At 47.1% G+C, this 18414-nt stretch overlaps 1 protein-coding gene across 1 annotated transcript in view; it reads right to left on the bottom strand.

Annotated features, from left to right (window-relative positions):
• LOC123754662 (glutamate receptor ionotropic, delta-1-like) overlaps positions 1 to 18414 on the bottom strand; it is a 225621-nt gene that overhangs the window by 134432 nt on the left and 72775 nt on the right. The window contains exon 4 of the mRNA XM_069326882.1: positions 15668 to 15906. Coding sequence (XP_069182983.1) covers positions 15668 to 15906 — 239 coding nt within the window. The remainder of the gene's footprint in view (positions 1 to 15667; positions 15907 to 18414) is intronic.

Here is an 18414-nt window from a genome sequence, read left to right on the forward strand (position 1 = left end):
AAGGGTAGGGAAGGTTGTGTAGGATAGGAAAGGTGGTGAAGGGAAGGGATGGTGGTGAAGAGTAGGGAAGGTGGTGAAAGGTAGGGAAGGTGGTGAATAATAGGGAAAGGAGTGATAGTAGGGGAAGGTGGCGAAGGGTTGGGAAGGTTGTGTAGGGTAAGTAATTTGGTGAAGAGTAGCGAAGGTGGCGAACGGTAGGGAAGGTGGTGAAGAGTAGAGAAGGTGGTGAAGGGAAGGTAAGGTGGTGAAGGGTAGGTAAGGTGGTGAAGAGTAGGGAAGGTGGTGAAGGAGATAGAAGGTGGTGAAGAGTAGGGAAGGTGATGAAGGGAAGGAAAGGTGGTGAAGTGAAAGGAAGGTGGTGAAGGAGAGGGAAGGTGGTGAAGAATAGGGAAGGTGGTGAAGGGAAGGAAAGTGGGTGAAGAGTAAGGAAGGTGGTGAAGGGTTGGGAAGGTTGTGAAGGGTAGGGAAGGTGGTGAAGGGTAAGTAAGGTGGTGAAGAGTAGGGAAGTTGTTGAAGGGTAGGGAAGGTGGTAAAGATTAGGGAAGGAGGTGAAGGGTAGGGAAGGTAGTTAAGGGAAGAGAATGTGGAAAAGGGTAAGGAAGGTAATGAAGGAGAGGAAAGGTGGTGAAGAGTAGGGAAGGTGGTGAAGAGTAGGGAAGGTGGTGAAGGGTAAGGAAGGTGGTGAAGGGAAGGAAAGATGGTGAAGAGTAGGTAAGGTGGTGAAGGGTAGGGAAGGTGGTTATCTTGAGATGATTTCAGGGCTTTTTTAGTGTCCCCGCGGCCCGGTCTTCGACCAGGCCTCCACCCCCAGGAAGCAGCCCATGACAGCTGACTAACACCCAGGTACCTATTTTACTGTTAGGTAACAGGGGCATAGGGTGAAAGAAACTCTGCCCATTGTTTCTCGCCGGCGCCTGGGATCGAACCCAGGACCACAGGATCACAAGTCCAGCGTGCTGTCCGCTCGGCCGACCGGCTCCCATGCAAGGCAAGGAAAGATGGTGAAGGGTAAGGTGGTGAAGAGTAGGAAAGATTGTGAAGGGAAGGAAAGGTGGTCGTGCTTAGGGAAGGAAGTGAAGGGTAGAGTAGGTGGTAAAGGGTAGGTAAGGTGGTAAAGGGTAGAGAAGGTGGTGAATAATAGGGAAGGAGGTGAAGGATAGGGAAGGTGGTGAAAAGTAGGGAAGGTGGTGAAGGATAGGGAAGTTGGTGAAGGGAAGGAAAAGTGGTGAAGAGAAAGGAAGGTGGGGAAGGGAAGGAAAGATTGTGAAGAGTAGGGAATGTGGTGAAGAGTAGGGAAGGTAATTAAGAGTAGGGAAGGTTGTGAAGGGTAAGGAAGGTGGTGAAGGGCTGGGATGGTGGTGAAAGGTTGGGAAGATGAAGGGTAGGGAAAGTGGGGAAAAGTAGGGAAGGTGGTGAAGGGTAGGGAAGGTGGGGAGCGTTAGGGAAGGTGGTGAAGAGAAGGGAAGGTGGTGATAAGTAGGGAAGGTGGTGAAAGGTGGAGGAAGGTGGTAAAGGGTAGGGAAGGTGGTGAATGAAAGAGAAGGTGGGGAAGCGTAGGGAAGGTGATGAAGGGTAGGGAAGGTGGTGAAGAGAAGGGAACGTCATGAGCCTCATGAAGGGGTCATGAGGCACAGGGTAGAAGAGGTTTTCGGGCACAAAGTGGGAGGGGGTCTTAGGGCACAAGGTGGGAGGGGTTATGGGGTACAGGGTAAAAGGGGCCATTGGGTACAAGGTGGGAGGAGTCATGGGTCAGAAGGTGGGAGGGGTCATAGGGCACAAGATGGGAGGTGTCATAGGGCACAAGATGGGAGGTGTCATAGGGCACAAGATGGGAGGTGTGTTACGGCCCTATTGGGTCGCAACGGGGTTCTTTCTCTGATGTTAATAGAGTTTAGGTATCCGGCCCCAAGTTAGTAGTGGCTTTCAAGAGATGTGTTCCATAACGCAAGTAAATTAAAGGGGAAGGGACAAAACTGCACTTAAACTTAAATATAAATATTCAGCACCACCAATAAATAAATATATAAACAGTCACACGCTGTTACTATTACTACACTTATTTACAATCCCTTGTCTTCCTCCGAAGACTCAGGACGTTTCACGGTGCTCAACGATGCTTAGCCCTTGGTCCTCTTGTCGTGGCCTCTCGATTAATCCTTAGATTCTCGTAACGAGTCTACCCTGGCCACAGGCCAGCCAAATCACAGTCCCACTGGGTGCGCAGTCGTGGAGGCCGTCAACCACAAATCCAGCCTGCAGCTGGCAAGTTCCAATCAGTTCCGCAGGTTAGGCCACCGTCACGGAGGCCTTCAACCACAAATCCAGCCTGTAGCTGGCAGGTTCCAATCAGTTCCGCAGGTTAGGCCACTCCACGACCGATACTAGGGTTTCGAGCCCTAGGCAGGAGCCTCGTGTGATCCCACAGATCACTCTCCTCACCACAACACCCCAGTGGTTAGTCTTCTCCACCAGTCAGCCCCGGGTACGACAATCCCTGGATCTGCCACCTCACCGGCAGGCTAACACAAAAGTGTTCATCCGGGGGGTGACTCACAGCTGCTGCAGCAAACACGTGGAGACTCTTCAGCTGCCTTGGGTAGACTAATCCAACGTTCATTACAGCAGTCCCAGGTCGACTCTGTAATCAGACACGTCATCAGTACTAGTTACACTCTAGGGCACCTCACTTACAGGCTTAGACACAAACGCCCACCTATCCACTCCATAGATGGCGTTGCTGTCTAAGCGTCACCTCACCAGGGGTCAGCAGCGGCTGTGTTATGAGCTGATCAGGACGGGAAACCAGCCCTCGTGGCTGGTATTTCCTGTCCTCAGTAGATGGCGCCGTCCATTTGGAGGGGGTTTCAGGAGCTGACCCACAGATGGCACGGTCGTCACTGCTCCGTGCTCGGACGCTGGGCTCGGGTCCGTAAAAAGGTGTCATAGGGCACAAGGTGGGAGGGGTCATAGGACACAAGATGGGAGGTGTCATAGGGCACAAGAAGGGAGGGGTCATGGGGTACAAGGTGGGAAGGGTCATGAGACACAAGGTGGGAGGGGTCATAGGGCACAAGGTGGGAGGGGTCATAGGGCACAAGGTGGGAGGGGTCATCAGGCACAAGGTGGGAGGGACATGGGGCACAAGGTGGGAGGGTTCATGGGGCACAAGGTGGGAGGGGTCATAGGGCACAAGGTGGGAGGGACATGGGGCACAAGGTGGGAGGGTTCATAGGGCACAAGGTGGGAGGGGTCATGGGGCACAAGGTGGGAGGGGTCATGAGGCACAAGGTGGGAGGGACATGGGGCACAAGGTGGGAGGGTTCATAGGGCACAAGGTGGGAGAGGTCTTGGGGACCAGAGTTAGAGGGATCATGAGGCCCAAGGTGGGAGGGTCATGAGGCCCAAGGTGGGAGGGCCATGAGGCCCAAGGTGGGAGGGTCATGAGGCACAAGGTGGGAGGGGTCATGGGGCACAAGGTGGGAGGGTCATGAGGCACAAGGTGGGAGGGGTCATGGGGCACAAGGTGGGAGGGGTCATGAGGCACAAGGTGGGAGGGGTCATGGGGCACAAGGTGGGAGGGGTCATGGGGCACAAGGTGGGAGGGTCATGAGGCACAAGGTGGGAGGGGTCATGGGGCACAAGGTGGGAGGGTCATGAGGCACAAGGTGGGAGGGGTCATGGGGCACAAGGTGGGAGGGTCATGAGGCACAAGGTGGGAGGGTTCATGGGAACAAGGTGGGAGGGTTCATGGGCACAAGGTGGGAGGGGTCATGGGCACAAGGTGGGAGGGGTCATGGGGCACAAGGTGGGAGGGGGTCATGGGGCACCAGGTGGGAGGGGTCATGAGGCACAAGGTGGGAGGGGGTCATGGGGCACCAGGTGGGAGGGGTCAGGCGGCACCAGGTGGGAGGGGGTCATGGGGCACAAGGTGGGAGGGGTCATGGGGCACAAGGTGGGAGGGTTCATGGGAACAAGGTGGGAGGGTTCATGGGCACAAGGTGGGAGGGGTCATGGGCACAAGGTGGGAGGGTCTTGGGGCACAAAGTGGGAGGGGTCATGGGGCATAAGATGAGAGGGTCATGAGACACAAGGTGGGAGGGGTCATGGGGCACAAGGAGGGAGGGTCAAGGAGCACAAGGTGGGAGGGTTCATGGGGCACAAGATTGGAGGGTTATGGGGCACAAGGTGGGAGGGGTCATGGGGCACAAGGTGGGAGGGTCAAGGAGTACAAGGTGGGAGGGTTCATGGGGCACAAGATTGGAGGGTTATGGGGCACAAGGTGGGAGGGGTCATGGGGCACAAGGTGGGAGGGTCAAGGAGTACAAGGTGGGAGGGTTCATGGGGCACAAGATAGGAGGGTTATGGGGCACAAGGTGGGAGGGGTCATGGGGCACAAGGTGGGAGGGTCAAGGAGAACTAGGTGGGAGGGTTCATGGGGCACAGGTTTGGAAGGTCATGGGGCACAAGGTTGGAGGGTCATGGGGCACAAGGTGGGAGGGTCAAGGAGTACAAGGTGGGAGGGTTCATGGGGCACAAGATTGGAGGGTCATGAGACACAAGGTGGGAGAGGTCATGGGGCACAAGGTGGGAGGGTCAAGGAGCACAAGGTGGGAGGGTTCATGGGGCACAAGTTTGGAGGGTCATGGGGCACAAGGTGGGAGGGGTCATGGGGCACAAGGTGGGAGGGTCAAGGAGTACAAGGTGGGAGGGTTCATGGGGCACAAGTTTGGAAGGTCATGGGGCACAAGGTGGGAGGGTCATGGGGCACAAGGTGGGAGGGTCAAGGAGCACAAGGTGGGAGGGTTCATGGGGCACAAGTTTGGAAGGTCATGGGACAAAAGGTGGGAGGGGTCATTGGGCACAAGGTGGGAGTGGTCATAATGTGGGAGGGGTCATGGGGCACAAGGTGGGAGGGGTCATGGGGCTTAAGGTGTGAGGGGTCATGGGGCACAAAGTGGGAGGGGTCATGGAGCACAAGGTGGGAGGGGTCATTGGGCACAAGGTGGGAGGGGTCATAAGGTGGGAGGGGTCATGGGGCACAAGATGGGAGGGGTCATGGGGCACAAGGTGGGAGGGGTCATGGGGCACAATGTGGGAGGGGTCATGGTGCTTAAGGTGGAAGGGGTCATGGGGCACAATGTGGGAGGGGTCATGGGGCACAAGGTGGGAGGGGTCATGGGGCACAAGGTGGGAGGGGTCATGGGGCACAATGTGGGAGGGGTCATGGGGCACAAGGTGGGATGGGTCATGGTGCTTAAGGTGGAAGGGGTCATGGGGCACAATGTGGGAGGGGTCATGGGGCACAAGGTGGGAGGGGTCATGGGGCACAAGGTGGAAGGGGTCATGGGGCACAATGTGGGAGGGGTCATGGGGCACAAGGTGGGAGGGGTCATGGGGCACAAGATGGGAGGGGTCATGGGGCTTAAGGTGGGAGGGGTCATGGGTCACAAGGTGGGAGGGGTCATGGGGCTTAAGGTGGGAGGGGTCATGGGTCACAAGGTGGGAGGGGTAATGGGGCACAAGGTGGGAGGGTTCATGGGGCACAAGGTGGGAGGGGTCATGGGGCACAAGGTGGGAGGGTTCATGGGGCACAAGGTGGGAGGGTTCATGGGGCACAAGGTGGGAGGGGTCATGGGGCACAAGGTGGGAAAGTTCATGGTGCACAAGGTGGGAGGATTCATGGGGCACAAGGTGGGAGGGGTCATGGGGCACAAGGTGGGAGGGGTCATGGGGCACAAGGTGGGAGGGGTCATGGGGAACAAGGTGGGAGGGTCATGTAGCTCAAGCTGGTACGGGTCGTGGGATGCGATCCCGACCCGCTCATCACTATCTCTGGACAAAGAGAAGTCAAACGTCAATATTTAATGAGGGCAATGGGTTCCAATCTTCAGGCCGTACCTCTGAATGACGAATAGGTAAATTACAGATAATTATCTTTTAAATATATTGATTATTAAGCCTCATGGAAGTTTGCATATCTATATAAATAAAATGGAAATGTTCGTTTGTTCAAAATCGTTAATCTCCGAACGTTCTTCACCGATTGCTTTGAAATTTTCACATAATGTTCCATTCGCATCGGAGCAGGTTTTTATATACATATTATACTGATGTCACATCTGTGATAGAAAAAACATGGATATTTAAAAAAAAAAAAAACTATGTTTTTCAAGTGTTTTTCATGTGAGAGAAACCTTCAAAACCCCTTTACCGATTGCTTTGAAATTTTGATACAACGTTGCATTCGAATAGACGCGTCTTTTTGTATATCTACAATATACATACCTCACCTGTGAAATATGTTACAATTCCATTTCAATATTTCTGATTGCACTGATAAATTGAATTTTCATAGATTTTGATTTATTTTAATTTTGATTTAATTATTTTTATGTGTATTGCATTGGAATTCAGCAGTGTTGTTTACCATATCGTTCATTTCGTGAGTACAGTTTTTTCTTTTAAATTTAAATTTTTAACTGTTTTTCTTATACTTCAGTGATGGGAACATCAGATCACTTGATGTTCCCAATTTTCTGATGGGAACATCAGACCATTTGGGAAGGCATCGGACGAGGGAGTGGGGAATGGTGGGGATGACGAGGGGACAAGGGAGGGGGGTAATGGTGTCTAAGCACGAGGGGATGGGGGAGTTTGGGATAGTGGGGATAAGTGGATGGGGGAATGGAGATTGGTGGGGAGGACAAAGGGACAGGGGAGTAGGGCATGATGGGAAGGAAGAGGGGATGGTGGAGTCGGGAATGGTTGGGAGGACGATGGGACGGTGGAGTGAGGAATGCTTGGGTGACCGAGAGGACGGGTGAGGGGGGAATGCTGGGGAGGACTGAGGGGACAGGGAAGGTTGCTGAGGCTGAGCCACAGCAACGCGTTGCCGGATACTGCTAATCTATATAAATAAAAGAGGAAATGTTCGCTTGCTCAAAATCGATAATCTCCAAAAGCTCTTCACCGATTACCTTGAAAATTTCACACAACGTTTCATTCGCATCTGAGCGGGTTTTTATATGCATACTTTATAGATAACACGTCTGTGACGGGAAAAAACATGCTTTTTTTGAAAAGCTGTGTTTTTCGTGTGTTTCCAAGTGACGGAAATCTCTGAAATCTCTTTACCGATTGCTTTCAAATCTTGACACAACATTGCATTCGAAGAGGTGAGTGTTTTCATATACCTACTACATACATGCCTCACCTGTGACAGGAAAAAACATGTTTTTTTCTTAAAACAGCATCATCTGTTAGACGGAGTTGCTCCTGAGCTACCGTGCAGTGAGGACGTGTCGCCTGCTCGCTCCGGTGGTTTGAGTCGGTTCTCACTACGTGAAGAGAGCCATGGGGAAGGCTCAGCGCAAGAGGGAATGGAAGCAGCTTTCGGACGAGGAGGAACGGTGGACCGATGTGCAGCAGGCACCAAAGAAAACTGCTATCGAGGCTTTACCACTTGCTTCTACCAGCAAGTCAGCGGACGTAATGGACCTAGAGAGGACAGCGTCAGTCACACACCAGCCAGTGTCAGTCAATGCTTCTCTGTCCACAACACAGCCGCAGGACGGCAGTATGAGTCAGGAGAGGACACCACCAGTTTCACGCCAGCCAGTGTCAGCCATTGTTCCTCTCTCCACAGCCCAGCCGCAGGACAGCAGTAAGAGACAGGGGAGGACACCACCAGTCTCACACCAGACATCGCCAGCCTCTGCACATCTTCCAAAATTCAAGATCATGCAGACCGACCACTTTCCTACAGCATATGGAGTAGTAACGGCGATGGAAAAAGAACAACCAGAGCTCAAACTTTCCATTACAGTCAACCTGAAGGTAGAAATAATAATGACACCTCAAGACCAACAGACTGCACATTACTTAGAGACGGTAAGAGTCCTGCAGGGGAAACCTGTATGCTTGGTAAGGCTGGACCCTTCAGAAAGACGCACACGAGTCGTGCTTTTGGGATACCCAATCGACTTTCCCCTGGATCCAGTACTAGAACACAAGCAAATCCTGAATGTCGAACGTTGCCGCACAAAAGTAGACAAGGCAGCGACGCGTCAGGTTCTGGTGACCGTCATGGGACATGTGCCAGAAACATTCGGTCTTGGAAATTGGGGAACATACCGACAGAGGCCATACGTCCCCGGAACCCCTACGCTGCTTCAGGTGTCAGAAATACGGCCACCATCAGTCACGCTGCACAGGACAGGAGAGGTGCGGAGTGTGCAGCCTGAGATATCCCACCAAAGACTGTATTGCCAAGCACAAGGCAAACCAGACCACAACAGCCAAATGTCCAAATTGTGGAGGCAAACATCATGCCTGGAGCACAACCTGCTCTGCACGGAAACAAAAAGTGCAGACAGCTCAGGCCAGGATCAACACACTGACCAGCAGTACATCCACCAACACCAACGTCTGGAACACTCGTGCACAGCCACAACAGCCACCCACTCTCACAGAGCAAAATTTCCCGAATCTGTTAATTCCGAATCAGACATTACACGAAAGTGTTGCAGAAGTACAGCACATGCAAAAGAGCAGAAAACACTTACTTTCGGAATCTACTCACCAGCAATACAGTTTTACCGAGGTCCAGCTGAAAACCATCGTGAAGATCATGGCAGAGACCATTATCAATTGCCTACAGATGACGCAGAACGCCTCACAACAACAGACTCAAGACATCACTTGTGTGATAATGGACAAGATCGTGCAGCAGACCACAGTTACACGAGAAATAGACAGTCTCCGACAGGATGGAGCACGAGGGGACAAACAACGCAACTTGGACATACTGACTACCGACAACAGTCGGATAGTCAAGACACCGGAACATCAACATTCACAAACGCAACTGCAAGAAGCAGTGACCACCCACGATCGACAAACTCTTCCGACACGGGAGACAGACAACAACAGCCAATGCAGTCTGATATGCAGCAACGCCAACAAAGACGTATTGAACAGCAGAGATACACAGGTTCCACCAACACAAGAAACGGCCACGAGCATTCAATGCAGTCCGACTTGCAGCAATACCAACAACAAAGTGATGGACCACAGTTATGCACAGATTCCAACAATGCCGGGGATGACCACGGACAATCCATGCAGTCCGACCTGCAGCACTTCCAACAACATAGCGATGGACCACAGTTATGCACAGATTCCAACAACGTCGGGGTTGACCACGAACTATCAATGAAGTCCGATTTGCAGCGATACGACTTGCGAGGCGGAGAATATAGAGGTCGATTCCGAGGAGGAGTTCTAGTAGAACAAGCAACACCAACCGAACCCGTCGTCTGGCCATTACGAATTCTGCAGTGGAACATACAAGGTCTTGGAAATAAAAAACACACACTTCAGGAGGCTGCAATCAGCACGAAAGCAGATATCATCGTTTTGGAAGAAACTCTTTTCCCTGCCACGAAATCCTTCAGATTGGCTGGATATCAGCACTATGTTCTACCGTATGAGCAGGGGAGACAAAGAGGATTAATGACCCTAGTCAGAAACACCATACCCAACAAGAAAATAGACTCAGTTTCATGTGGGGATGGAGTAGAGGTATTAGCAGTTACAGTGAATATGGCTAATTTTGAGCTCCTCATATACAACGTCTACAAGCCCCCTAGACGTAAACTAGAAGCAGAGGCAGTGCTTGCCTTGGCCACGCAGGAAAATGTAATTATTGCTGGAGATTTTAATGCTCATCATCCAGAGTTAGGTGCAACTGGGCCAGCCAATGCAGATGGGCGCCATTTAGCTGCAGCTCTGCGAGAAGTACCTGAAATTACACTTCTCAACACTGGGGAACCCACTCACATTCTAGGAGGTTCCCTTGATCTTACATTCATCTCCACAGCACTCCAGCAACAGGCGAAGTGGGAAGTAGACCCGGTGATCACCAGTGACCACTATGCTACTGTCACGACACTCAACCTGGCACGACCTCCTACACCACCTGCGCAGCCTCTGTGGAATTTAGGAAAGGCCAATTGGAATGTATACCAAGCAGAACTTGACAAATGGTATGCAACGTACACGCCACCTGAGGATTTGAACATACACGAGACCGATCTGCAGGAAGCCGTTGCAGCTGCTGCAAACAAAGTTATTCCAATCATTATCACAGGTAACACAAAACGAAAGAACTATTGGTTCTATAGTAATGAAGTAAAAGAACAGAACCACAGAGTCAACATCTTCAGAAAACATCTAAAGAGAAACCCCACACCAGAAGGAAGAACTCTGCTACGAGCGGTGATATCTGAAGCAAGACGAGTTTCTAGAGAAGTAAAGGAGGCAAGATGGTTTGAGTGGTGTCAAACTCTAAATGAACATAGTAGTCTTGGCAAGATATGGGGTCAGATTAAAACTATATCAGGTCGTCCAGCCCGGCCACAGGCATGTATTCAATCATTGCAGGAGGCTGAGAGACTTGCTCTCCAATTTGCAGAAAGAACAGCTTCATATCAGCTTCCTGCAATGGTCCGAAGGCAGCAAGTACAATTAAAACAAGAGAGGATGACAGTCATTCATGAGGGCATAGCTATAACTGACGAATGTAACTGTCCCTTCACCGAACAGGAACTAAGCAGAGTCAAAAAAGGTGGTAAGGACACTGCACCAGGTGCTGATAACATTACATACTCAATGATCGCACATGCAGGTCCTGCTGGAGAACGAGGAATCTTGGACGTCATCAATGCTTCTTGGCAGCAAGGCAAACTACCAACCTCTTGGAAGAAAGCAGACATCATACCGATTCCTAAGCCGAAAGAACCTGGCAATTACAGACCCATTTCATTAACATCATGCATTAGTAAAACTGCAGAACGGATGGTCTTAAATAGGCTACTGTGGAAGACTGGAGACCTTCATAAACACATATTTGGCTTCACTAGAGGAGTAGGTACTGCAAACTGCATAGCAACATTACTAGGAACAGTTAACTCGGGTCCAGCTATAGTGGTCTTCCTTGATCTAGAAAAAGCATTTGAACTTGCAAGCCCGCAAGCAATACTACACACCTTAGTTAAAAAAGGTGTGAAGGGGAAAATGCTAGCATGGATTCAAGATTACCTAAGTCACAGGTATGCCAGAGTAAAGTTGCAAGGACAAGTGTCGGACTACCACTTGCACGAGAATGGGACTCCACAAGGAGGAGTCCTCAGTCCTAGTCTTTTTAACATCCTTATGGAAAACCTTGTTACCATGACCTTTACAGAAGGGGTTAAATTGCTAAGCTATGCTGATGATATAGCATTAGTCATTACAGGTCCTTCACTTCTAAATAAAGCTCAAGGTGCTTTAGATAAAGTGACATCTGAATGCAGTGTTTTAGGGCTAAAAATATCTGCACAGAAGTCTAAGGCGATGAGACTAGGTGGCAACACTCCAGACAGGCACCTACGCATTCAAGACATTAACCTTCAGTGGGTTACACAATATCGATATCTCGGAGTGTGGATTGATTTTAAAATGACATTCAATAAGCAAATTCAATATCTAAAGGAGAGAGCAAAGTCACGAATAAATATAATGAGAGCAATCACAGGGCCACGTCTAGGAGCGGGACACAGAGTGTTGAGAATGTTTTACATACACGCCGTTCGTTCCCTGGTTGATTATGCAGCACCTGCCTTACTCACTCTTTCTCCTGGTCAGTGGGCAAACGTTGAGGTTCTTCAAAATGATGCATTGCGAGTCATAACAGGTGCTCCCAGATGGACTAAAATACTGAACCTAAGACTAGAAACAAAGCTAACGTCGATTGAAATAAGGGTAAAGGGGATTGCTGCGTGCATGCTGACCAAGATATTGACTAGACCTAGAATCAGTTCACTTAAAGATATAATCACTGGAGCACTAACTCTGGACAGAAGAGCCTCCAATGGCAACAGGTGGACCCATTGTGCGATAAACACCATCAATACGTTCGGTATGGCTAACACAGTCACTGAGAGGGGTGTCGGCGACATACATGCAGACTTTGTTATACAAGCCCCTTGGGAATCTCTGCCAGCAGACTTTAAGATTATGGCTCTTGAAGGAAAGAAGAACCAGACTAAGCCTCATCTTCTACGTAACATTGCACAGATGCATATAGAAGCAAACATGGCATCCGACAGCTTCACTTACTTCACGGATGGGTCAGTAGACCAGCAGGGACAAGAAACCGGAGCTGCAGTTAAAGCAGGAAACTCTGTATATAGTTGGAGGCTCTCAAATGGGTGTTCGACTTTACAAACAGAGATGCTAGCCATTCAAAAGGCTTTGGAACATGCTCTTGCTGAACACCGACAACATGTTATCATCCATACAGATTCGAGAACCGCCATTGAAACCTTGCAACAAGAACACATATGTGATAACATCCATCTGATCACAAATGTCTTGTCATTCATGCACACACTCAAACGACAAGGTCGACGGGTACTTATCAACTGGGTGCCAAGTCATGTGGGACTACTAGGAAATGACATTGCAGACGAAGCTGTAAAACTTGCTACTAAGAGGGGAAATGTAGACATTTACATACCACAGAGTCTATCCCAGATGAAAAAAGTAATTCGAAACAGAGCAATGCGAAAGATGTACAGTGACCACACCACAGCAGTTGCAACATCAGGATCTGCGGGTTGGTACAAGAATTCAACCACCTACGAACCACTTAGTTTGATGAAAGGGGGCAGTAGAACAACAGAAGTGCACTTACATCGCATCAGGCTTGGATACCCATGTGCATGGGAAATAGGCTTACAGGTTCCGGAAGATGAGAGGAAATGTCAACACTGTGGAGAAATGCCCGACAGACCACTGGAACATTATCTAACACAGTGCACAGTTACAAACCCGTTCAGATTTCACCTTCGATTCAACAGAGCAGAGGAAGTTGTTAAACACATATGGCAAAATCTTACTGAAGCGACCATACGAGTCATGAATACTCATCCTCCACCCAAGTAAAACAGAAACAAGCATCACTTAGTGGGCCAGCCAGAGGCTTAGGGCCCGCGCAGGATTATCCCTGCTAAAAAGAAAAAAAAAAAAAAAAAATCTGTTAGACGTATGAGCAACACACGCTGTTATCTCCGAAAGTTCTTCACTGATTGCTTTGAAATCTTGATACGACGTCCTTTTGGAATTGGTGTGTGTTTTAATATACCTATTATTTAGATGAAACACCTGTGACAGGTAAAAACATGCAATTTTTGAAAGCCCAGCCATTTGTTGCACGTAGGAGCAACATACGATATACAACATTTGTTACATTTCAATTTCAATGTTTCAGATTGCATTGATGTATTGAATTTTCATAGATTTTGATTTATTTTCATTTTGATTTGATTGTTTTGTGTGACATTGCATTGAAATTCAGCTGTGCTGTTTACCATACCGTTCATTTCGTGGGATTAGCTAATTTGTTTCTTTTTTCATTGTTTTTCATTCTGTTTTTTTTAACTGTTCTTCTTATTTTTGAGTGCAATTGGTGGTGAATTTGAGCTGTGTCGATTTATCGGTGTTTGAATTGAAATATTTCGTTAGTATTTTTTGTTTTTGTTTTGAAAACAAGAAAATAGACAACACGTTTATTTCACATCTGCAAATGTGCAGTAAACAGCTATGAATCCACCGGCTACAACGTTAACTGGTTTCTTCACGTTATGTCAAAGTGACGCGTTTGCAAAAACATTGCTGTGTTCGGAAGTGCCTACGTATTACACATGGAATGCCAGTAGAAATTCATTTGAACGACGTAAACGAAGAGAACGAGTCGACGAACATGTGTTTTTCATGGGAGGGAAATCTTCGAAACCTCTTTACCGATTGCTTTCAAATTTTGACACAACGTGGCATTCGAATAGGTGCGTGTTTTTATATACCTTTTATATGCATGCCACACCTGTGACAGGAAAAATCGTGCTTTTTTTAAAAAACAGCGCCATCTGTTGGACGCAAGAGCAACACACGAATTAAATCTCTGAAAGTTCTTCATCGATTGGTTTGAAATTTTGATAAAACGTTCTATTGAAATACACGCATGTTTTTATATACCAACTATATAGATGCCACACCTGTTATATGTAAAAACATGATTTTTTTTTTAAACAGTGCCATCTGTTGCACGTAATAGCAACTCACGCTATCTATATAAATAAAAATGGAAATGTTCGTTTGTTCAAAATCGCTAATCTCCGAAAGTTCTTCACAGATTGCTTTGAAATTTTCACACAATGTTCCAATCGCATCCGAGCAGGTTTGTATATACATATTATATTGATGTCACGTCTGTGACGGTAAAACGTGCTTTTTTTTAAAAAACTGTGTTTTTCAGGTGTTTTTCATGTGAGAGAAATCTTCGAAACCTCTTTACCGATTGCTTTGAAATTTTGACACGACGTTGCATTCAAATAGGCGCGTGTTTCTATATATCTACTATATAAATGGCTTACCTGTGGCCGGAGAAAACATGCTTTTTTTTTAAAACATCCCCATCTTTTGGATGTAAGAGCAACATACGCTGTAATCTCCCAAAGTTCTTCACCGATTTCTTTGAAGTTCTGACGCACCGTTCCATTCGATTATTCACGTCTTTTAATATACCTACTATATAGATGCCAACAAGTGACAGGTAAAAACATGCGTTTTTGAAAAACTGCGCCATCTGTTGCACAAAATAGCAACATGCAAGCTATACTAAATATGTCACGAATTCCATTTCAATGTTTCTGATTGCATTGATAAATTTTATTTTCATAGATTTCAATTTATTTTATTTTTTATCAAATTATTTTGTAAAACATTGTGATGGATTTGAGCTGTGTTGTTTACCATACCATTCAATTCGTACGCATAAATATAGATGCCACACCTGTTACAGGTAAAACTATGCTTTTCTTGAAGAATAGTGCCATCTGTTGCATGTAAGAGGAACACTCACGCTATACTAAATATGTTACAATTACATTTTAATGTTTCTGATTGCATTGATAAATTGAATTTTCATAGATTTTTATTTATTTTCATTTTGATTTAATTATTTTGTGTGAATTGCATTGGAATTGAGCTGTGTTGTTTACCATATCATTCATTTCGTGAGTATAGTTTATTATTTTACTTTTTCATATTTTCATTTAATTATTTTAACTGTTTTTCTTATATATCAGTGATGGGAACATCAGATCACTTGATGCTCTCAATTTTCTGATGGGAACATCAGATCACTTGATGCTCTCAATTTTCTGATGGGAACATCAGAACATTTGGTAAGGCATCGGACGAGGGAGTGGGGAATGGTTGGGATGACGAGGGGACGGAAGTGAGATATGGTGGGGGAGGACGAGGGGACAAAAGAGAGGGTAATGGTGGGGAAGGACGAGGGGACGGAGGAGTTTGGGATGGTAGGGACGATGGGATGGGGGCATGAAGAATGGTGGGGAGGATAAAGCAACAGGGGAGTGGGTGGGAAGGAACGAAGAGGGAATTGGAGTGGGGAATGGTGGGGAGGCCGAGGAGATGGGTGAGAGGGTAATGGTGGGAAGGTCTGGGGGACAGGGATGGTTGCTGTGGCACAGCAACACACATGTGTTGCTGAGCCACAGCAACGCGTGGCCGGGTACTACTAGTATATTATAATGATATGTACCTTCTAATGGACGTATGAGAGCGAGGTATTTAGGCAGCAGCGATGGCTTGAGGGAGGTTATTGATAAGGAGTCGGCAGAATAAGCAATTAAATAATCAACAGCTTTGAGGCGCTTCGCCGTCGGTATTGAAACGGTGGAAAATTCCATTTGCTCCCGCTGGAGGAGACCAATGTTCCCGGTGAAGGTGCCGTTCGTCTCCACTCCCCAGGTGCGGTTCACATCCTCATGGACATCGAAACTGCCGGTGAAAATGGCAAAGTTAAGGCATCACCATATGAGGAAAACAACATCAGCGCTCTGTTTTAATTAAAGATTGCGGTTTTTCAAGTGAATTTGGCTTTATAGGAAAATAATAGAGAGTGTGTGTGTGTGTGTGTGTGTGTGTGTGTGTGTGTGTGTGTGTGTGTGTGTGTGTGTGTGTGTGTGTGTGTGTGTGTGTGTGTGTGTGTGTTATCACTTAACTCGGCAAACAATGCCTATCCAGCTTCATGGTAAGTTAAAGCAATACTATATATTCCTCACAAGTCTCATCGTATCGTAGCAGGAAATTAAAACACAAATTCAAAGAAACATTTGCTTGCAACATAAATGCCAAAGATGTTATTCCTGCCATTTATTTGACTCATCCGTGTCTTTAACGTCCACACGTGGCATCTCATAGTACCGTATACCAATCTGAACATGACATTTGTTCACACTGCACACGATAAGTCACAATAACGTTGCAGAAGATATGATGATTAAACCACACATCAGAAGATGGAGAAATGACGACGTTTCGGTCCGTCCTGGACCATTATGAAGTCGTATTTGGGGATTTGATACAATTTGAAAATGGTCCAGGACAGACCGATTTGTTGTCGTTTCTCGATCTTCTGATGTGTGGTTTGTTCACACTGTTCATTCCCTATAATATCTTGTTTGTTATAACATCTCTGGCTAGTTACTCCTGTTTTTTTTTTTTTTTTTGCCGTCCTCCCCTTGCCACTTCGGGGTGTGTGGAGTATTTATACAGATTCAGGGCACCCGTTCCCCCCAACCACAGGGCATGCTGAGAGGTGGAGGCACCTTAAGCACACATATTTCCCTACCAACACAAGCTAAAATATATTAATGGTTAGTTGGCACTCACTCAATCTTAGGAGTTAAGTTATTAATACTAATGGTTAGTGTAAATGGAACAATCTTTTGTATTTGTTTTTCTTATATACGTCCTCACACAAAAAGACGAGTGCACACTAAATCATTAAAACAGAACAAAAGCTGAGGGCGAAACAACAAACTGCCTAAGAGGCAGGTATGATGACTTTGATCTTTTATCCAAATACCCAAGTAGCCCAGTCCATAGAACAGCTTCCTACACCAGTGGGGAGTGTGTGATAATGGATATCGGAAAGTAAACTTTAAGGTAATGTATTCAAACAACGCTTGGATTACAAATAAAGCAAGTAAACTTGACTAAAGAACAAAGGAGGAAAACCCTGATGTAATAGGACTCACGGGAAAACATATTGTCAGGCATCATAATAATTGCAGTGTTTCGACAGAACCCCTATATAGCAAAGAAAATGAGGGAAGGGCAAGGAGGAGTGGCTATGCTGATAAGTAAGGACTGGAGTTTCAAATAGATGAATATCCAAGGCTGTGAAGGATTCAAAGACTCCACAATAGCAACCGTGACAGTGAGTGAATCTACAATATTAGTAAAAGTCATTAATAAAATATTAGTAGTAGTCACAACCCACCATTAAATGACAAAAAAAAAACAGAAAGGAGTTCGATAGGAACAACATGGCAATCATGACTATAATTGAGAGAGCAGCTTCAGTTGCCTGCAGGAATGGACCCAGACTCTTAATACTAATGGGCGACTTCAACAATAGAAAGATAGACTGGGAGAATGAAGAACCACATGGAGAGACTGATACATGGAGAGCTAAACTATAGCATGTGGCAACAAGAAACTCTGAGCCAACATGTCAACGGACCCACATGAATGAGAGGCAACGATAAAACAGCTAGACTCGACCTAATATTCACCTTGAATGAGTCAGACATGGAAAGTTTAATTTGAATTCCCCCTTCCCCTGGGAGTGAGTGATCCCATCGTCCTGACATTTGAGTATCTGGCGGAGGTAGGGTTAACCTATCCAAGGAAGGGATCGGAAAGGAAAAAGCCAAATTACCGAAGAGGAAAATTATGACGAGATGAGGAAATTGCTAATGAGAATACCATGGGAAAGAGAACTCAGAGAAAAGACAGTACAGGATATGATGGACCACGTCATCCAGAAGTGCCAGGAAGCTGCAGACAGGTTTATCCCGGCCCAAAAGGAGAAAAATTCAAAGCAACAGAAGGATCCATGGTTCAATCAGACATGTAATGAAGCAAAGAAATTAATTACAAGAACATGGAGAAACTACAGGAATAACAGAACACCAGAGAGCAGGGGACGATAACAGAGGGCCAGGAATGAGTACCTCAGAGTGAGAAGAAAAGCAGGGAGGCTATAAGAATAACATCGCAAGTGAAGCCACGACCCAACCAAAACTGCTCCAAAGCCACTTAAGGAGGAAAACAAGAGTAAAGGAACAAGTGATGAAACTGAGGAAAGGGAAGAACAGATACACAAAGAATGACAAAAAGGTGAGTGAAGAAGTCAACAAGAGATTAAAGGAGGTCTTCACAGTAGAGCAAGGAGAAGTCCCTGTACTGAGAGAGAAGGCGGTAACCAAACAATCGTGG

Source organism: Procambarus clarkii, chromosome 18, assembly GCF_040958095.1.
Source record: "Procambarus clarkii isolate CNS0578487 chromosome 18, FALCON_Pclarkii_2.0, whole genome shotgun sequence".
Lineage (NCBI taxonomy): Eukaryota > Metazoa > Arthropoda > Malacostraca > Decapoda > Cambaridae > Procambarus > Procambarus clarkii.